This window comes from Ictidomys tridecemlineatus, chromosome 10 (assembly GCF_052094955.1).
Source record: "Ictidomys tridecemlineatus isolate mIctTri1 chromosome 10, mIctTri1.hap1, whole genome shotgun sequence".
Taxonomy (NCBI): domain Eukaryota; kingdom Metazoa; phylum Chordata; class Mammalia; order Rodentia; family Sciuridae; genus Ictidomys; species Ictidomys tridecemlineatus.
In genome coordinates, this window is record NC_135486.1 from 129,430,226 (window position 1) to 129,448,762 (window position 18,537).

Below are 18,537 nucleotides of genomic sequence, written 5' to 3' on the forward strand. Positions count from 1 at the left end.
CCTGCTCTGCTGGCTCATGCTGGAGGGGGTGCTGAGCACGGGGTACTGCCAGCTCAGTGCTTAGGAGGTCATGGGTGCTTTTGGTAGATTGCAAATTGTTTTGTTTTGAGAAAATCCTTGGATACCCTTTCCAAAGTGGCTCCCAACACCCCATCTTTCCCTATCCTGAATTCCGCCCCCTAACTCCCCCCAAGACGTTGGCCTGCAATAGGAATTTGGGGATACAGAAAAAAGGATAGACTAAATCTCAAAGAAGTGTGCAGGAGCACCAGGGTTGCAGAAAACACCATGAACCTTTGAAATGCAAAATAAGCCGTCCTGAGCAACCCAGCCCTCATCCTGGGCCCAGGCCCTTGACTGCAAAAGTAACCTGAGGGCAGTGTATAAGCCCTAGAGAAACTGGAACAAAACTGTGTAACTCGGCCCAGCCCCTACCTCTAGTCCAGCCCCTTAGCAACTGTCCCTCTATAGATATGAACCAAGGGGCTGCTGGAGATGGCCAGCATTCTCCATTGAAGGTGTATTCCTTGCTTTACCCCAAAAGGTGTCTCTTTCCTGAGAGAGCCCGCGTTCTCCCTTAAACATGCATCTGCTTTCCTAAATAAACCTCTGTCTTTGCCTCTGGATGGCACAGGTTAAAGTTATTTTGCACCATGTGTGCCAAAGACCCAACCTGTCCTGAGTTGAGGTCCCCTCTCTGTGACTCCTTGGACCTCTAGTGGGAAGCCCCATCTACGTCGTCACCAACAGTGACTCTGACAGTGAAACGCCCTCGCCCCAGCTGCCTGCCACGGTGTGGACCTCGTGCCTGATGGAGGCTGGGCTGGGCTGGACCTCTGGGCTGGCCCCCCTGCCCCCGGCCCTTGCTTCAGACTCCAGCATGGTTCAGGAGCGTGGAGGTGGAATGGAGGCGATTTCAATGCCACCTACATACTTGACTCTAACTCGTAATAAAGATGGATGATACGGAAGCTTGTAAACTCCAAAAACTTTTGAGCGCTGGGTCTCTGAGAATTAGCAATCACTACTGAGGGGCATGAGATAGATGACATCACTCCCAAGTTCTACTGTCATGGATGCTTTTTTTTTTAAACATATTTCTTTAGTTGTCATTGGACCTTTATTGATTGATATGCAGGGCTGAGAACTGAACCCAGGGCTTCACACGTGCTAGGCAAGTGTTCTACCATGGAGCCACAACTCCAGTCCTCTTGGATGGTTTTTAAATAAAGTATATATTTTTTAAAAACTTTATATTCAGAATTACTATACTATTGGGGGTGTTCTGCTTCTACTCCTGGTGTGTGTGCGTGCTTGGTGCTGGGGATGGAACCCAGGGCCTCATACATGGTAGGAAAATGCTCCACCACTGAGCTATCTCCCCACTCAAGAAATTTGAACACGTGTATAGATTCATGTGACCACCACCACCATCAGGATACAGAGCAGGTCCTGCAGGGCGTCCCTACTGAACCCCCCACACACACACACACAAATTCTCGTCTGCCTCTTCATACCCCCACTTCCTTGCTACCCTAAGCCCTGACAACCACCAATTTTCTCTCCAGCACTTTGGTTCTGCCTGAGAGTCTCATACAAATGGGAACACACAGTACATAACTTTCTTTCTCTTGGCATAAGGCCTTTGCCATGCGATTCATCCCAGTTACAGTGTTTTCAAGGAGCCTTAAACAAAGGCTTTACATAGGTGATTTCAATGGGAATTGTAAAAGAAACTTTGGGTGAGGCCCCAGGCAATATGTTAGAGAGCAGATATTGGAACTTATCAAACCCAAAGTCCAGATACAGATTATGCAAAACCTACCCGGAGGGGGGGGGAATAAAAAGATCTAAAAATACTGCAGAGCTGGATCTTTTCCTTCCCATTTTTCACGTCTGCATTTGCTTTCCCATGATGCCCCATCCATTTGCAATTTAAATTGGAATCACAGCTTTTTAAACCACTCAGACTTTGTAATGTCAGCCAGTCCCTCCCAAGCTGTTGATGGACTGTGACAACCAAATATGATAAAATAATACAGTGACATCAAAGCAAGAGGGACTTAAGTGGATAGGTGAGCATTTCCCAAAGAGTGGATATGTTCCACCCGTGATTAAGGAAAATCAGGAGGTCCACATGGTGACTTTAAATGCCACCTAACCACATCATTAGGGAATAATTACCTTTCTTTTTTCACTCTGTTCTAGTCTCCCCTTACATCAGGAAGAAAGTCCTGGTGAGGTTCTAGAATGCTGTTAACACCTCTCTAATTGTTTCTGATCTCCCTCTTTAGCAAGAGAAAGAGGCTGCTTTGGGCTGAACAGAGAAGAGCCAATGAGGATGGAACTGCATTGTTTGGTTATAACTGGATTTTTTTTTTTTTTTACTACTTTCTATTTCTGGCAGGAGTTATGAGGAGTCTCAGATAGGGTCATGATATAAGGTTTTGTTTGGAAGCAAATGCCTTTAAGTAAAAGTTACCAGCGGACTTTATGATGAAGTAAAGTAAACGAGGGTTTTTATAGCTATGTCCAAAACCCAACCGTGATGATCACACACAAATGTCTGAAGGTTGGGAAACAATCTGTTAGGTTTGGGGAAGAACAACCTCATGATTGGGGGAGCTTGCAGACAGATTGTTCCAGAGGCAAGATGCAGCTGGGATGATCTCCCAGCTCCTCCCTCTGTGGCTCATCCAGGCCCTCCATCGTGACCACACAACCAAGTCCATGGGGCCTTGCTTCACATAAAGCTTTGCTTGACTTTAAAGAGAACCAGGTCATTTCTGATGACATCTGGTGAAGGTTTGTTCTCCTAAGAGGTGGTCACCTTCTCTGCTCAGTCACACTCATCCCTCCAGCCTTCTTTGACTCCTCTGCCCCTCCAGCCTCTCCACCATGATCCCAATGTGGCTCTATCGGCAGGTGCTCAGTCCTGATCAAAGCCCGTCCCTCCTCGTCCATGCACCTCTCCTGGTTGGCTAGATCTCCCTCCCTTGGGTGGAACCTCCGGAATCAAAGTCATTCCCCTTCTGTGCAAACAGGGTCACCTCTAAAACACGACTCTCTGGGCACCTCTCTCCCATCCAGGTGGCTGACACCAAGAGAAGCCTGCAGAGGGATGGGGGCACTCTGAGCCCTGGTGGCTATGGCACTGGGAGCTGGGAGCAGTGACTGAGCTTCCCATGGAGAAGCAGCCCGGAGCAGTGACAGCTTCACACACTCCACATCCTGCGGGGAATTCTGTGGGCACACGTGTTGTGGGATGACGAACAGGGGTGGAGACCGTTGGCTCCCTCCTGGGGTCCAGTCCTGCAACCAAATGGGTTTCTCCAACCGCAAGACACTCTGGCTCCAGATTGTTCTCCTCATTGGTCAAAGCGATAAGACCTTCCTTGACAAAGGTCCACAGTATGGCAGGGACTGTCTCTGGTCTCCTAGGCACGGCCATCAGCTTAGAGATGGTCAAACCTGCACCAAACACAATGTTGGAAGGGACACCCAAAGCCATAAACATAAAATGGGATGCTTTATTATATCCAGTCACTACAGCAACCCATGAGGTAGGAACACTGGATAGATAGCCTTATGTTATATAGGAAAAAAACCAGAGCCTAAACAGATGAGTCAACGTATCCCAGGGCAAATACGTGGCAGAAGCATTATGAGAAGCCAGTAGTCGTGTCTGTTTCGAAGGCCCAACCTGTCATATTCAAGAAGTGGCAGATGACGGGTAACACCTGGCCCCCAAACTAGTTCTATAAAAGTCGCGAATCCATGAGACACAATTATAAACGGAGAGTTCACAGTTTTTTAAAGGCCATATTTTAAGCTTTTTCTGCAAAGAAAAAAAAAATAGTTGGGTGATCTGGCAATAGGGCCATGGCCAAAAATTTCATTTGGAACTGACTAGTGGTTGCGGTCGCTAAGTGGGACAAGTCCCCTCTCTCAATGGGACTTGGGTCATTGATTGAGACAAGTCCCCACTTAGTCTTATTGTCCCCAAGCCAACATCGTTCATTCCTTTACATGTCCACAGGGTCCCTGAGGATACTGAGTGTTTGATGCCGTCGCTGCTCCATAGGATAGAAGCTCGGTGAAGTTCGGTCACTGTCCCTAGCTTGCAGTGCCATATGCAAACAGCTCGGAACCTCTCTATTGTTCCACGTGCTCCTCTTTGGCATCAGCCACCTTGATGGAGCAGAGAGGTGCTGGAGGCTCATGTTTTAGAGATGACCTCGTCTGCACAGTTGTCATCGGAATGATGCCCAAGTGCCGGAACCTACAAATGGCTTTGCAGAAGTACCTCTCAGAGTTGTTTATGCCTGCTTCCTCCTCTTCCTCTCCCACAGGAAGAGAGAGAGAGAGAGAGAGAGAGAAACAATTGAATGAAGTCGAGTTCTTTCCCTCCTGGCGAAAAGACTGACAGACAGAGATCTGGCCAAGTTACCCTGGAACATCCGGGTAATGGAGATGTTTGTGCCAGAGAAAATTCCAGAAAGGGCGTCTGAAGCAGGGAGGGAGCCCCCACCGAGCTTTGCAATGACTTAACTCATTTTTCATGGAATTAATAATTCAGATCCCACACTGTTGCAGTGAGAAGCGGCTATAAACTGCACAGAGTTTAACCAACCACTTCTGAAAATGGGGATTGATCCTGGGAAACGCTACCTCCACTTTAAGACATCTCGCCCGAGCAAAATGAAAGCTGTGAGATGATTTCATATCTTCATTAAAACCATCAAAGCAGAAACACGGGGCGAAGAGTCTGCCAAAGCAGAGAACATTTCCCTATGCTTGGGCAGCTTTGGGGAAGTCGGGGAGAGTCGGAGCCCGATTATCCTGGAAGGAAGGACCGCAGTGTTCAGTTCTGTTTGAAGGAAACCACACACAAAAGCCCCCTAAATCTGTTAATGTCATCAAGGCCGATACCTTGCCATGCATACTGATGAGGCTGGGCAAGAGAAGGAAGCCGAGTGGCACAGACAGAGACCCACGCGACTTTTCAGGGTTGGAGCAAAACTGATTCAACATTCAAAGGGTCCCAAGAGTTTACCTAAGAACTCTGCATTTATAAAAAGGGTCCCCAAGACACCTAGGAAGAGGGACTCCTCCGTCTTCCACCTATTTGGGAATGAAGGCTCCCGCCTGCAGTTAAACGTAAGCCTCTTGTCTTCGGTTAGTTCAGGGACACCTACAGATGCGTGCTGGACCAGTCAGGTCCAGGGCTGTAGCCAGCACAGAGCTGGGTTCAAATCTCAGCCTGTCACTTGCAAGGGCCTGAGAGCTCACATGTCCTTAATAGATGGAAATATTCAAGGCAAACACTCTAAAGCTTAGGTACCAGCCCCCAGCCACACCATCACCATCACCGTCACTGTCACCATCTTCCTGGATGCCTCTCTTTTACACCTCGCCCCTGTGCAACCCACTGCAAATCCTACAGTTGCACTTCAAGCTGCTGAAATGACCTCTCCCTCCCCTCCCTCATTGCTGCGCCAGCCTCCTCCTCGACACTCTTCCTGCTTCTGTCCTTGCCCCCTGCATAGCAACTTCCTTAGATCCTTCTAAAATGTCATTCAGTCCATCCACTCTTTCCCCATTAGTCAGAGGGGAATGCAAAGTTCTCGCAAAGCCCTGCTTCCTCTAGCTCCTGGTCCCTCTTCTCTTTGCCTTCCTCCCTCTACCAGCCTGGCCCCAGGGCTTTCCTCCATCACCCCCCCAGCTACTCTGCTGACCCCAGGGCCTTTGCATTTGTTTTCCCTGCTCCCCCCCCCCCATCACAGCACACTTCACCCCTTTACCTCCTTTGGGTCTTTGCTCAAATATCACCTTCTTGGTGAGGCCTTTCCTGACTACCCTATTTCAAAAGGGCAACTCCCTCCCCAACCAAACCCTCTCTCCCCTCCTTCCCCATAATCCTCACCACTAGCTGACACAGATGTTTTGCTTATCCTTTGACCATCTCTCCCCCACCCCATAGAAAGTAACCAGCGTGAGGACAGGGATTCCCCCCCCCTGGAGGGTTGGGCGGGGGTACCAGGGATCCAATTCAGGGGCACTTGACCACTGAGCCCCATCCCCAGTCCTATTTTGTTTTTTATTTAGAGACAGGTTCTCACTGAGCTGCTTAGCACCTTGCTTTTGCTGAGGCTGGCTTTGAACTTGAGATCCTCCTGCCTCAGCCTCCCAAGCTGCTGAGATAATAGGCATGTGCCGCTGTGCCTGGCAAAGACAGGGAATTTGACCAAGTGTTTCCCTTCTCCCTCCCCAGTGACCACTACAGTGCCTGGCACACTGTAGATACACAATAAATATCTCTTGGTGGAAGACCGAGTCACCAACATCCAAATCCTCTCATCCCATCAGAACCAGTGTCACCAGCCAAATAAAGAGATGGGGGCAATGGGTGACCAGGACCCAGTCGCTGATTTTTAGTCATCCCTAAGTGAAGTCACTCAACACATATTTATTGAGCACCTACTGGGTGCCAGGCACCACTCGGTAGCTTTCCTAGTATCTCTGTATGGTACCAAGCCCCATCTGACCTGTATGCAAACGTTCCATGAGTATCTCAAAATCCCACCACACGGTGAACAGCCCAGAGGCAGAACCTGTGTTCTATTCATCTCCGTGGCCCTCTGGATTGAAATCTGTAGAGGTTTGAAGAAATCCATGGCTAATAAAGACAACGAATGCTGGTCGGACACGGTGTGCCAGAAATGTTGGGAACATTTTTATGGCAATTGCTCATTGATACTCACAGTGGCCTTACATGAAAGTTAATAAGATTAATCCCAGTGTGCAGACGGGAAAACTGAGTCACAGAGAAGCAACTGGTTGGTGGATAACACTCCAAGCAGGTGGTGGAGCTGAGATTCCAACACCCTCCTCCTGATCCTAGAATCCAAGCTTTTCCTCACTGTCCTGAAACTGCCTCTCTTACTGAATGTCTCCCTCATATAGTTTTTACCTTCTGCAGTCCACCATGGTCCAAAACATATGAAACAGAAAATTCCAGAAACAAACAATCCAAAGTTTTAAGTTTCTTCTGTTCTGAAGAGTGTGATAAAATCTCATGCCTTCCCAATCCACCCTGCCCCATCCCTCCTGGGAAACATCCCTTTGCCCAGCGTATCCACATTGTATATGCTACCTGCCAGTTAGTCACTTCCCAGCTGTCTCAGTTATCAGATTGACTGTCACAATATCTCCGTGCTTATGTTCATGCAACCTTTATTTTACATTACAATGGCTCCAAAGTTCAAACTGATGCCGGAAATTTTCAATATGCCAAAGAGACGTGTGGCAAATGCTTCCTTTAAGTGGAAAGGGTGAAAGGACAATAAAATATTTTGAGAAAGAGAGAGAGATCACGTAACTTCTGCTACAATACATTGTTGCAGTTGTTCTATTTCATTGTTGCTGTTGTTGATCTTTTGGGCATGCTTCATTTATAAATCAAACTTCATCCTATATGTACACACACATACACACACACACACACACGAAATATGTAATAGATACAGGGGGGTCTGGTACTCTTCATGGTTTCACACATCCACTGGGGGTCTTGGTACACATGCTCTGCTGATAACAAGACACCACTGTAACCTCTGTTTCTTTCTTTCCATTTTGATTCATTTCCTCCATGCCTTTTGAATTTGGACTGTTCGCTCTCGCTCTCTCTCGCTTGCGCTCTCTCTCTCTTTCTCCCCACCCCCCTCAAAGATCCATCTTCTTACTGGTGAAAACAAATTTCTCTCTGACTTTTGGGGCACTGATGCCTGCAGATGTGTATTTGGTCATCGTGGGGGGGACCGTGGATTTCCACTAGTGAGGACAATGAAGAAACCCACGGTAACCTTGTGGTTTATTTTTTTTTTTCCTTTAAGTATCCACTATACCCTTTCTTCAGGGAAGCTGGGGTTCTTCCAAAGGTTAGATGCCCTTGTAAATATTCCAAGTGGAAGCACTTCTCCTAATGCTCCTATTTGTCCTGAGTTTTCCTCTGGCTTGTCTCTCCCAATCATTAACACATCAAAGGACCCTGAGAAAACTAGAACCTTCATTGGAATGACTTAAGGGATCTTCTGCAAACTCCATCAACGTTTCCCATGATGCTGGTGGTGCCCCTGGTATCCCATGCTACCCAGACTTCCAGAACACCACCAAATCACACAGGGAGAAAATGTATTATCTTCTCCGCTTTCATTCCTCTGATTCCCATTAAGGAGAAAAGTCTCACAGTGATATTACTATTGCTTTAACTGCCTAGTCTTGTATCCTAACAGACCCCGTTAAATAAAGATAGAGAACGCTGCAGGGTTGGAACATTCCAGTCAAGCTATTTAGCAAAAAATTCAATAACCACTGTTTTGTTTTCAATCCATCTACATTTGGGGTTATTTTCTAATTATGGCAAATGAGGTTGGTTTTCCTTTGAGGGTGGTTTTTAAAATAAAGCTGCTGTGTAAAAGTATTTATTTTAACCCTATTTGCATAGGATGGGTTAGGTTTACAAACACATAGCATATCTTCAAAAGGATACCCCCCAAAACAGGCACCTATCATTGCTTTTGGAAAGAGGGACTTCATGGCTACAAGATGAAACAGGAAGGAGGGGAAATTTTTTCTCAGAATATCCTTTGTCACTTTTGAACTGCATTATATGAATATATCAGAATATATTAGCTATACTAAAATATACAAACCAAAAGAAAAATAAACCTGGCTTCTTATGAAAAAATCACATTTTTAAAAAAATTTAAATTTATTTTTAAATGGAACACATAGGAATATGAAAATCGTACATATTAATGGTGCTATGATTTGGATCTGGAAAATTTATAGAAAGACCCTCATGTTAAAGGCTTGGTCCCCTGCTTGGTGCTATTGGGAAGTGGTGGGACCTTCAAGAGATGGTGTTTGGTGGAAGGTCTTAGGTCATTTGGACACCAGACCCTTCCTATCTCTCTCTTTTATTTCCAGACATGAGGTGACGACCTCCTCTGTCATCCACTCTCACCAACTGACCATGGACTGAAATCTCCCAAACTGAATCATGATAAATCTTTCCTCTTTTTAAATTGATTATCTCAGGTATTTTGTTACAGTAACATAAAGCTGACGGGGTACACAAATGTGGTGCCATGTGATGTTTCAATACAAGTATATACCGTGGAATGTTTAAATGTATATATGTTAAATGTATATATGTCCTCCAAAATATCATTTCTGTATGGTGAAAACATTCCAAATCCTTCCTTCTAGTTTTTTGAAGTACACAGTACATTATTGCTATTTAGAGTCACCCTACTGTGCAATAGCACATCAGAACTTCTTGCTCCTATCTAACTATAACTACTGGTCAACACTTTCCCAACCCTTTGTCCCCTGGACTCTCCCCAGCCTCTAATAACCACCATTGTAATTTCTGAATGGGTTAAACAAAAATATTAAGCTAATAACCAAGGTTGTGCCAGGCTGTGACTATATGAAGGTGGCAGGAGAATGACCCAAGTCTAGAAAACTCTGCCTCCAAATTGGTGGGAGCTCTGTCAGCAGTTGGAAGATGACAGTGGGAGGTCCCCAGGCTTCTATTCAGAGCAGACACCCCTCATTTTCCTACTTGGGGAGCAAAGATGGGCACTGGTGGCTCTGGGCACTGAGATGGAACTACTACTCTTCCCCAAGTCAAAACAATTTGGGAAGATGCACCCAATAGATTTGTGCCCAGGAAATCCATGTGATGCTAAAACCCCAAATCATCCATCCTGCACCTTGGGGTCCATGTCTCATGGAAGAACATGCTCAGTAATAACCCCCTGTCCCTCATCCTGTCACATCCTCCTCCTGAGAAAACTCTTGGGAGTACGGCTTTGGACCAACAGCCCAGCTGTGTAGCTTGACAAGCAGCAATTACCTCTGAAACGCTGAGTTATTTCCACTCGCTGGTGGCTTTTACCCACCTTGTCAAGCTGCTCGTGGGCTACAAAGCACTTCAGCCCATCAGTACGGCCCATTAGGAGGGGAAAAAAAGTGGCAGCAGAGCCAGCCTGCAGCAGCCTGGCACGGAGCCTGGCAAGGGTAGGCGTTTGACAAATAAATGGATTAACCCGCCTCAGAGTCAGCGTTGGGGGAGATGGGGAGTCTCCTAGGTTGAGGTTGGCTGTGTGACCTTTCAGACCCCCATTCACAGCCCGTGAAGCTACGCACCTACCCCCATCCCCAGCTGCTGAGGCCACACGCATGGGAATGGACTCTCCTCCAAGTCTCCCAGCAGATCAATAGGGAGCAGCGTGCTGCCGCCCCCTCCACACCCACTCTGTCAATCACTCAAAAATGATTCACCGAGACCTAACCAAAGGCAAGAACACTCTTCTGCAGTCCTGTGTATCAGATGCAAGAAGCACTGACAGGTAAGAGCACCTACTGGCATTAACCCTGTGCCCAAACCATTAGGGACTGTTGGGATGTGTCCCCAAACCCGAGAAGTACACGGAGGGCCTCCTGACAGCAGCCCCTGGAGAACACACCTAGCATCTTACCTCCTGGGCATCAGCCCACACCTTCTCTGATTTTTAGGATAGATGCTTCCAGGGAGATGGCATGGGTGACATTCAAAAATCCCAAATGGGTACTGTTCCTTGACCGATCAGAAGAGACCCCTGTTGGCTACAGAGAGGAAGCAGGGTCCGGGAGGGTATTCCCTGGGCAGTCACTTTCATTTGCTCTTTGGAAGGTCCAGAGAAGTTTCCAGGCTAGCTGGGCAACTCAGATCTCCAAAGCAGAAGGAGTTTTGGTGTGGGGAGAAGGGCTCCCCAATATGGAAGCACCACGCGTCACTGAATCCAGGGTATCCATCACCAATGGTGGGACCCGTCCTTATCTCAGAGGTGATAGGTTCTCGGATAAGTGATATTTTCACATATTAATACCCCAAAACAGCTCAAAACGGTGATGAAAACCTTGGCGGCTGTCTGGGTCTTCTCCACCTCAATATCCACATCCCAGAGATCTGGGGGAAATCTCGTTCATCATTCCACATTCTCCTCCTGTCCCTCTCAGTGTGTGTGTGTGTGTGTGTGTGTGTGTACGGGGCGTGGAACCAGCTCTTGGGAAAGCCTCCTTGAGCAGTGACAACCCTGCTGGCCCATTCTGCATGCTCCTTGGTGCCCGACAAGAACTGAACATGTGCTGGAACTAACTCTTATATCTCCAGCGTGCTGTGAGGCTGACAGAGAGATGCAAGATGGATGGGGGATTTAGTGACTCAGTGGTTTCATTGAATCAGAGTGTGTGTGACACTCCCCTGGACCAAGGCAGAAAACGCCTTACAAAGACATAAGTCCGCAGGGACGCTGTATCCGTGTGAGTGCACGCATGGGGCGCATGTACGCGTAGGCATCTGTGCACACCCAAGTGAGCAGAGCTGACCAGTCTGTCTCACATGGGACCAATTTGCTCTGAGAGGGGGAAGGCCTCTGAATTGGCTGCTGCAGGAAGAAGCCCCCCCACCCCGCCACCCAACACCTTCTGCCTCTGGGTTGATGTTGTCCTAATGTTGGCTTCTCCAGTTTGGTTTTCCTGTTGGAATACGATTCGATTCCTTGATTGAAATGAGCTTGATAATGTGATCGATTTCCCTCTATGCCTTTTATTCTCTATCACTTAGATTATTGCCTCTGGGGCAAAGGCTGGGTCTTTTTTTTTTTTTTTTTTTTGCCTTACGTAAGTCCCCCAAGCACCATGGGCGCTGAGCAAGTAAATAACCAGAGTTGTGAAATGGAGTCTAAAATGTACAAAACAGTCTCATCTGTCAAAATTTGGACACCAGAGCACAGAGTCAATTATCACATATTAGCCCGCTCTTGTTGGCATTTTAATGCATTTAGAAAAGATTCACTTGCTTTACACACACACACACACACACACACACACACACAACTCAGAACACAAGCAAAATCGAGGCTGTTTTAGACAAAACGCAGCTTCCTCCTCAGACTCGGAAAAGATTACTGGACACAATCAAGCTTCTTTTACTTAAAAAATAAAAGATGAAGACCCTGAATAGTCCCTCTCCCAAGCAAACTTCAATCAAAACAGTGGCATCCCAAATGTAATCTTCGGTTTTTAGGAGCATTTTTCACAGACTGTCTTGTATGATTTTTCCTCAGATGGTAAAGCAGGGCAGACATATCACATACCCATTTTAAAGGTGAGGAAACTGATACCCAAAAGTGTGAAGAGACTTCTTATGGATGCACAGGGAAGAAGGAAGGGGGCGGGGCGGACAGTGGAGGAGAAGGCAAAAAAGAAAGAAAACACAGAAAGGAAGAAAAGAGGAAGAGAGGGAAGGGGGAGAGGAGGGAAGAAAGTAGAGAGAAAGGAAAAGTATGAAACTATTTTTTTTTTAGCAATTAACTCCTCAGCCCCATTTTGATAACATCCGTAGAGACAGAAATGAATAATTTTAATATGAATCGTGCTAATGGTGATAACAGGAGTGTGGTAGCAAAGCAGTAGTCATAGTAGCAACCAGGGGCAACATTATTGCCTTATCTTTATCTACCAAATATTTTTCCAGGGCACTTGCAGTGTTTCCTTCATCCTACAACACCATCTCCATGCACCCACAGAATGGTTACTACAGGTCCCATTCTATGATAAAGAAGCTGCGATGCAAGGAGACCCCCTTTCTTCCAGTTGCACAGCATCTGGGGACCACCTTGCATCTTCTCGCTCCGGTGATCCTGTTTTGATTTCCTCATTAGCCGGTGTCACTATGCATAACTAGCAGCTAGTGGATCCCACCTTGTAGGTTTCCTTGGGAAGGAAATTTGGAGTGGGGGAACCCCAGGTCGGACGCAGGTGAGGTAAGCATCAAAGATGAGATCACAGAAAGATGTGTGAGATGGGAGAGATCCCACCGTAGTGGGCTGGGCTCTCTAAGGGTGGGCTGACGGAGCCAACTCCCAAGAAAGGGCTCAGTCTAGGAGCAAGGAAGGAAGGTGCAGGCTGAGTCTTCTGTTCTTCTGGCTGATGATGAGGTCTCTCCAGTTATGTCTCTCTGCCTCCAGCATCATATCTCCATGCACCCACAGAGAGAAGTCTCATATTTGGTTTGAGGATGGTGATTTTGATTTCTTGAATGTCTGGATGGATTTAGGTCCCCTGACCCAGAAGAGAATCACCAGGGGCTTCAGTGTGAGCACAGCATGGTAAGACCCACTACCTGCAATGTGATTCGGCAACTCTGCCTTTGGAAAACACAGTCTGCCTTTATGGGTATGAGAATCCCTTGATCATTTCCACCCAGATAGGCACTGTGGCTTTATTGATGGCAAGATGTGTCATGAGCAAGGTGGTGGCAGAGAGAAGAACATCCTGTCACCCTCCATACCTAATTGATGGCATTCAGAGAGAAAAGCAGGACATGGATTTTTAAAGAATCCCAGAGATCCCCATCATTTCTGCCATTAAGGCATGTTACTTGAGTGATACTGAAGGATAAGGCACATTCTGAGAAATGTTCTGGAGATGGTGGAAACAGAATCCAAATGGGCAGTATCACCTTCTGCACAAATGGCGATCCCCATGGAAACCCTTGACTCTGGGGGGTGTCAATTAGCAACTGAAAGAAGCACCAAACACACATCCCTTTCCTGATTGCTGGAGGCTTCGCAGCCTTCCTGGGTAAGAGATGAGCACAGCAGTTATGACCAGACCTCTGGGCTAATTATTCTTTTAGAAATATGAAGGAATAAAGGGCGGTGGGGCGGGGGGGGGGGGAGTAGAGAGAGAAGCAGAGCTGTCAGTGTGCTTGATGTTAAATAAAACCTACCAAGACTCAGCTGAGAATTTTAGCAGAATCCAAATGTGCTAGGGGAAGAAGGAAAAAAAAAAAAAAAAGGCATGGCTCCCATCTCTAAGGTTCACAGCTAAGCTGGCTTAGAATCACACATGCCAAGGTTAAAAATAAAAAGCAGCCATCCCTGAATGACACAGGCTCTGAGAAGGAAGACTCAAGTATGTTTGGAGGTGGAGGAAAGAAAGGGGGAGGAGAACCTGGGTTCAGAATTGAGGTGCTTTTTGGAGGACACATCACCTAAAAGTCAGATGCTCAAAATGTTGCTGTTTTATTCTTAAAAGGTACTTCACATTGGGCAAAAGATTTCATCATAATCTTCAGATTGTCCATCGAGGAAACCCTGGCATGCATTTGAATGTGGCCGTGGCTGACCCACTCGGGCTGGGTGCTGCTGTCTGGGCATTTGCCAGGGTGGACTGGCTCAGACAGTGTCCTCATACACCTAGGTGGGACACACCAGTGGTCTGGTCCCAGCTCAAAAAGCACAATGGGCCATCAGCAGGGGGCCCTACCTGCCACTGTATGCCACTCATTCCACAAACCAGATAAAATGGTGCTGGGGCCACCCACAGGCCAGCAGTCCTCTGTGTGGCTCCACTGCAGACAGACTGTGTGTCTGCTTCCTGAGGATAGCATGTGACCCATCCCTAGCCCCTACATCCACAACCACCATAGGCAGAGGCTACTTGGTAAAGGTGACACATTGACCCTTAGTTCCCTCTTCTTGCAAATCCAGGTCTTCCTATGATGAGTCCCATGAGTCTAGTGAAATTGTCCCCTGTCCAATATGCTTATAACCTCCACTGCCTAATGGGCTTACTTTTATAAAAATAAAAGAATTAGCCTCAGCTACTCTTTCAGCTACCAGATGACCCCTCCACACTATGCAGATGTCTCCAGAATGTCTTCAAGAGGTCAGTAAATGTGAGAATTCTGGAATCATATGTCACGGGGACGCCCTGACTTAGCCTATGTGGGTTGATCCTACCTTTCTGCACCACACAGGGTTTGGAAGGGGGACGGTGCTACCTTATAGAAGACTCATTGTATGCTCAGACACCCTCAGACCTGGGTAACTCTGGACCCTGACAGTGCAACAGAGAAGAGGACAATCTACTATGTCTCTCCACCCTCTAGGAGACTCCAGACAGCCTTCATTTGAGGTGCCCTCCTGTATTACAAATTCCACATCCTGAATGCTAAGCGGAATTTCTACACCTTTAAAGCACATTAGCAAAGCATTTGGAAACAGACAAGGCAAAATCCGGCTTCTCTGCCCACTGGGGTAGACAGGAAAGAGGCTGGGAGAGTTGAGGGAACTTGCTCAAGCTAAGTGACAGAGCCAAGATTCAAGTCCAGGCTTCTTTCCATTCCTCCAAGACCACGGACCCAGGTCAGACCTACTGCGGGGGCTGGGGGGGGGTGGTCAGCAAATACCTGGGTCTTCGAATGAGACTCCCTAAGGGTCTTTCTCATTCTTGAGACCTCGGCAGATGCCCTCTCATTCTGACTGAACCCTGGGGACCTCTCCAAAGCAGAGCCCCTACGGAAAGGGGTCTCTGCTTGACTTCTTCACAGAGTCATAGTACAGGGACCAGAAAAGATCCACCTAGGGTCAGGGGATAGGGCTGGGGTCAGGCAGAACGTGGCCTGCCCTGCCCTGCCCTGCCGGTTCCCTGGGATCCCTGCTCCATCCACTCTAAAGCCTGAACCCTGAGCCAGCCCTCCAGCTGGCATTGAGGCTCGCCTGGAAATCTCCCTTTCCTTACGCGGACCAGAGGGAACGCCCTTTGCAGTAATCCTGGGAAGTTCTGGGTAAATCCTGCTAGAGCCCCCGACCCGCCGCCACGCCACGTGTTGTCTGAACCCATCCATCAAACTGGGTGAAGGGGGGAGAGAAAACTCAAGAGATGACTCCAAGGATGGAGGAGATGACTGGAGACCTGGCACAGAGAGAGGGGGCTCCCCCTCCTTACCTGTACCAGTCCAGCCCGCGGCCGTAGTTCCTGTCGAAGAAATGGGGCTCCGTACCCAAGGCCCGCACGTCCGGGTGCACGCGGATAAACTCCAGCACGGCCCGGGTGCCCCCCTTCTTCACACCCACAATGAGTGCTTGGGGCAGCCGTTTGGTACCCAGTTTCGGTGAGCCAGAGTGGTTGGAAGCCGAGAGGCGAGGGGCGGGCACGGCGGCCGCGGGCGCGCTGGGAGCGCTGGGCTCGCTGGGCGTCGGCCCGTGGGGATCACAGGGGAGGGACTTCTGGAGAAGTTTCTGGCCGCTCGGGCTGGGACCGCGGAGGCAGCGAGGCGCGCCTAGGAGCCGGCTCCGGCCGAGATCGTCGCAGCAGCACAAGAAGCTGTAACAGAGGTAAGTGCAGGAGAGCGAGAGCGTGAAGGCGAAGAGCAGCCTGCGCGCCCTCCGCGGCTGAGGTGGCCCCGCACGGCCCAGGACCCTATAGGCCATGGCTCCATGGGCCCTCGCCGGGGGTCATGGTTTCCGAGGGGGCACCTGCGGCGGAGCTGCTGTGGCCCTGCGTAGCCTAGAGGGCTCGCGTGGCTCTGCCCCGGCAGCGTGGGTCGGGTGTCGGGGGCGCCGTCTTCTCCGGGCGCTGCTGGCTGGGGCGCGCACCGTGCCCCGGGATCCCGGGGACTGCGGCTCCTCGGGAAACAGGCGGCTGCATTCCCAACATCGCCTGGTCCTAGGCGATGGGGCTCCGGGCAGCAGGGCGGCTCCTGGCGCTCCTCGGCTCCTCTGTGCGCCGGGTACAGAGCGCGCCCAGCGCCCGAAGCCCCATTCCCGACGCTCGGAGCGCGGCGCACGGAACGCTCGGCGGCCGCGCGACTGTACCGGCTGGAGGGCGGACCGGACGGTGGCGCTGGCGCCGGCCGCGTTCCGGCTCCTCGGGAAATGCCGAGCGGAGCGCGCTGCCGGCTCTATTTAAGGAGTCGCCTGACGTCAGCCGCGCGGGTCCCCCGAGCCCGCACCGCGCCCGGGGACCTGGCCCGCCCCCTGCTCCTCCACGGTCTCACTCCTCTCGGGGACACACTACCCCAGGCCCTCTCCAGGCAGGCCGCTCCGTGAGGAGCCTGACCAGCGTGGGGCGGTGATGGAAGGGTGTCTTAGGTTCATCGTGTACTCCGCCGGAAGGCTGGACATCCCCGCCACACTGACCTCCCGACACCGAGGGGTAGAACCCAGACTGCGCCAACATCCAGTCCAGACAGAACTGGGCGCAGACGAAAGCACCCCTACCTACCCCGAGGCGTGGTTCCACACACGCACCACAGACGCAGGAGCTCCTTGACCCGGACACACCCCCACATCACCCTAGGGGATGGGATGGAGAAGAACCCTAATTTTGGTTTAGAAATACACGGGGACACACCCCCTCCCCCGCCATCTCGCCACGCAGACACTCAGAGCCCGGAATCGGACATCGTGCAGTGCGCGCACACACACGCCTGGGACCCGGAGGCACGCTGTAAATGGGATGGGTGGAGGAGCGGAGCGAGAGTGAGATTCCGTGACTACTCGTGGAGCTCCTTGGCCCCCAGCGCGCTGACTCACACCCAGGCGGCTCGCTCTGTCTCACACCCGCGAAGCACGCACCTCCACCCCAGTCTCACTCCACCTCTCCCAGCGCCTGGAGGCAGAGCGAGCCCCCAGAGCCGCGGATTCCGCGCCAGGCAGATTCCTCTCTTAGCGGTCGCCCCCTAGCGGTAGACTGCTCCCCGGGGAGTTGTCCCGGTCCTTAAGGGGTAGTAGGTAGGGTGTTCTGGGCTGCTTCGTGCCGTGGATCTGAGAGAGGAGGGGGACAAAGGACAGAAAGGACTTATTCAGGTCCAATTCCACTTTGAATGATTCCTAAGCGACAACCGCAGAACCACTGTCAGTGACCATGCCCAGAACAGGCTTGAGTGATTAGCCCGGTACTGGGAACCACACATCTCGCAGAATTGGAACCCTGCGGAAGAACAGACCTGAATGGCCACCACTGAAAACGTTGCTGAGCTGTCTATCTCTCAACGAAGCCAAAAGACCGTGCAGGGTGTTTCCAAAGTGGTGACCACTGCTACTCCCATGCTCTGTTCAGGCTGTGACTGACGTCAGGGCATAACCTGATCTTAAGGACATGTGGATTTTAACTCAACCCAGGAAATATTTTGTCCCCAAACCAGGCATGTCCCTAGGGACCTGAGATCATTCCCTCTACCGTAGATAATAATCATGGTTACCAACTTTATACAGAGCACCTGGCACATGTTAACTGGTTTAATATTTACTACCACCTATGAGTCTGTTACCTTTGCTCTCACTTCATTTTGCTTTCTTAGTTCTAATAATAGCTAACATTTATCAAGTGCTTGTGTTGTGTCTTTAATGTGCCAATCACTTGAATGCTCTCTACATCATTCATCTTTGGAGATAGGTACAATTCCTAATCCACAGTGAAAAGGAGGTTTAATGAACACATTCTCAGTAAATTGGCAGAGCTGAGATAAAACCCAGGCGGTCTGGCTCCAAGATTCAAGCTCTTAATTACAGTGTTCTGAAGCCCCCTTATCTTCCTTTGACCCTTATTCACATAATTCCATCCAAAGCTCCTGACCTGGATGCGAACGAACTTGTCTTTCATAATCAGACACCTGGGCCCGAATGAGGAATT

The 18,537-nt window shown here is 49.4% G+C and overlaps 1 protein-coding gene across 1 annotated transcript in view; it reads right to left on the reverse strand.

The window, feature by feature from the left end:
* The window catches only part of Hs3st2 (heparan sulfate-glucosamine 3-sulfotransferase 2), an 83,669-nt gene extending 66,832 nt beyond the window's left edge, over positions 1 to 16,837 (reverse strand). The window contains exon 1 of the mRNA XM_005323743.5: positions 15,850 to 16,837. Within this exon, the coding sequence (XP_005323800.1) occupies positions 15,850 to 16,334 (485 nt within the window). The 5' untranslated portion in view covers positions 16,335 to 16,837. The remainder of the gene's footprint in view (positions 1 to 15,849) is intronic.
* Between the last annotated feature and the right edge of the window lie 1,700 nt (positions 16,838 to 18,537).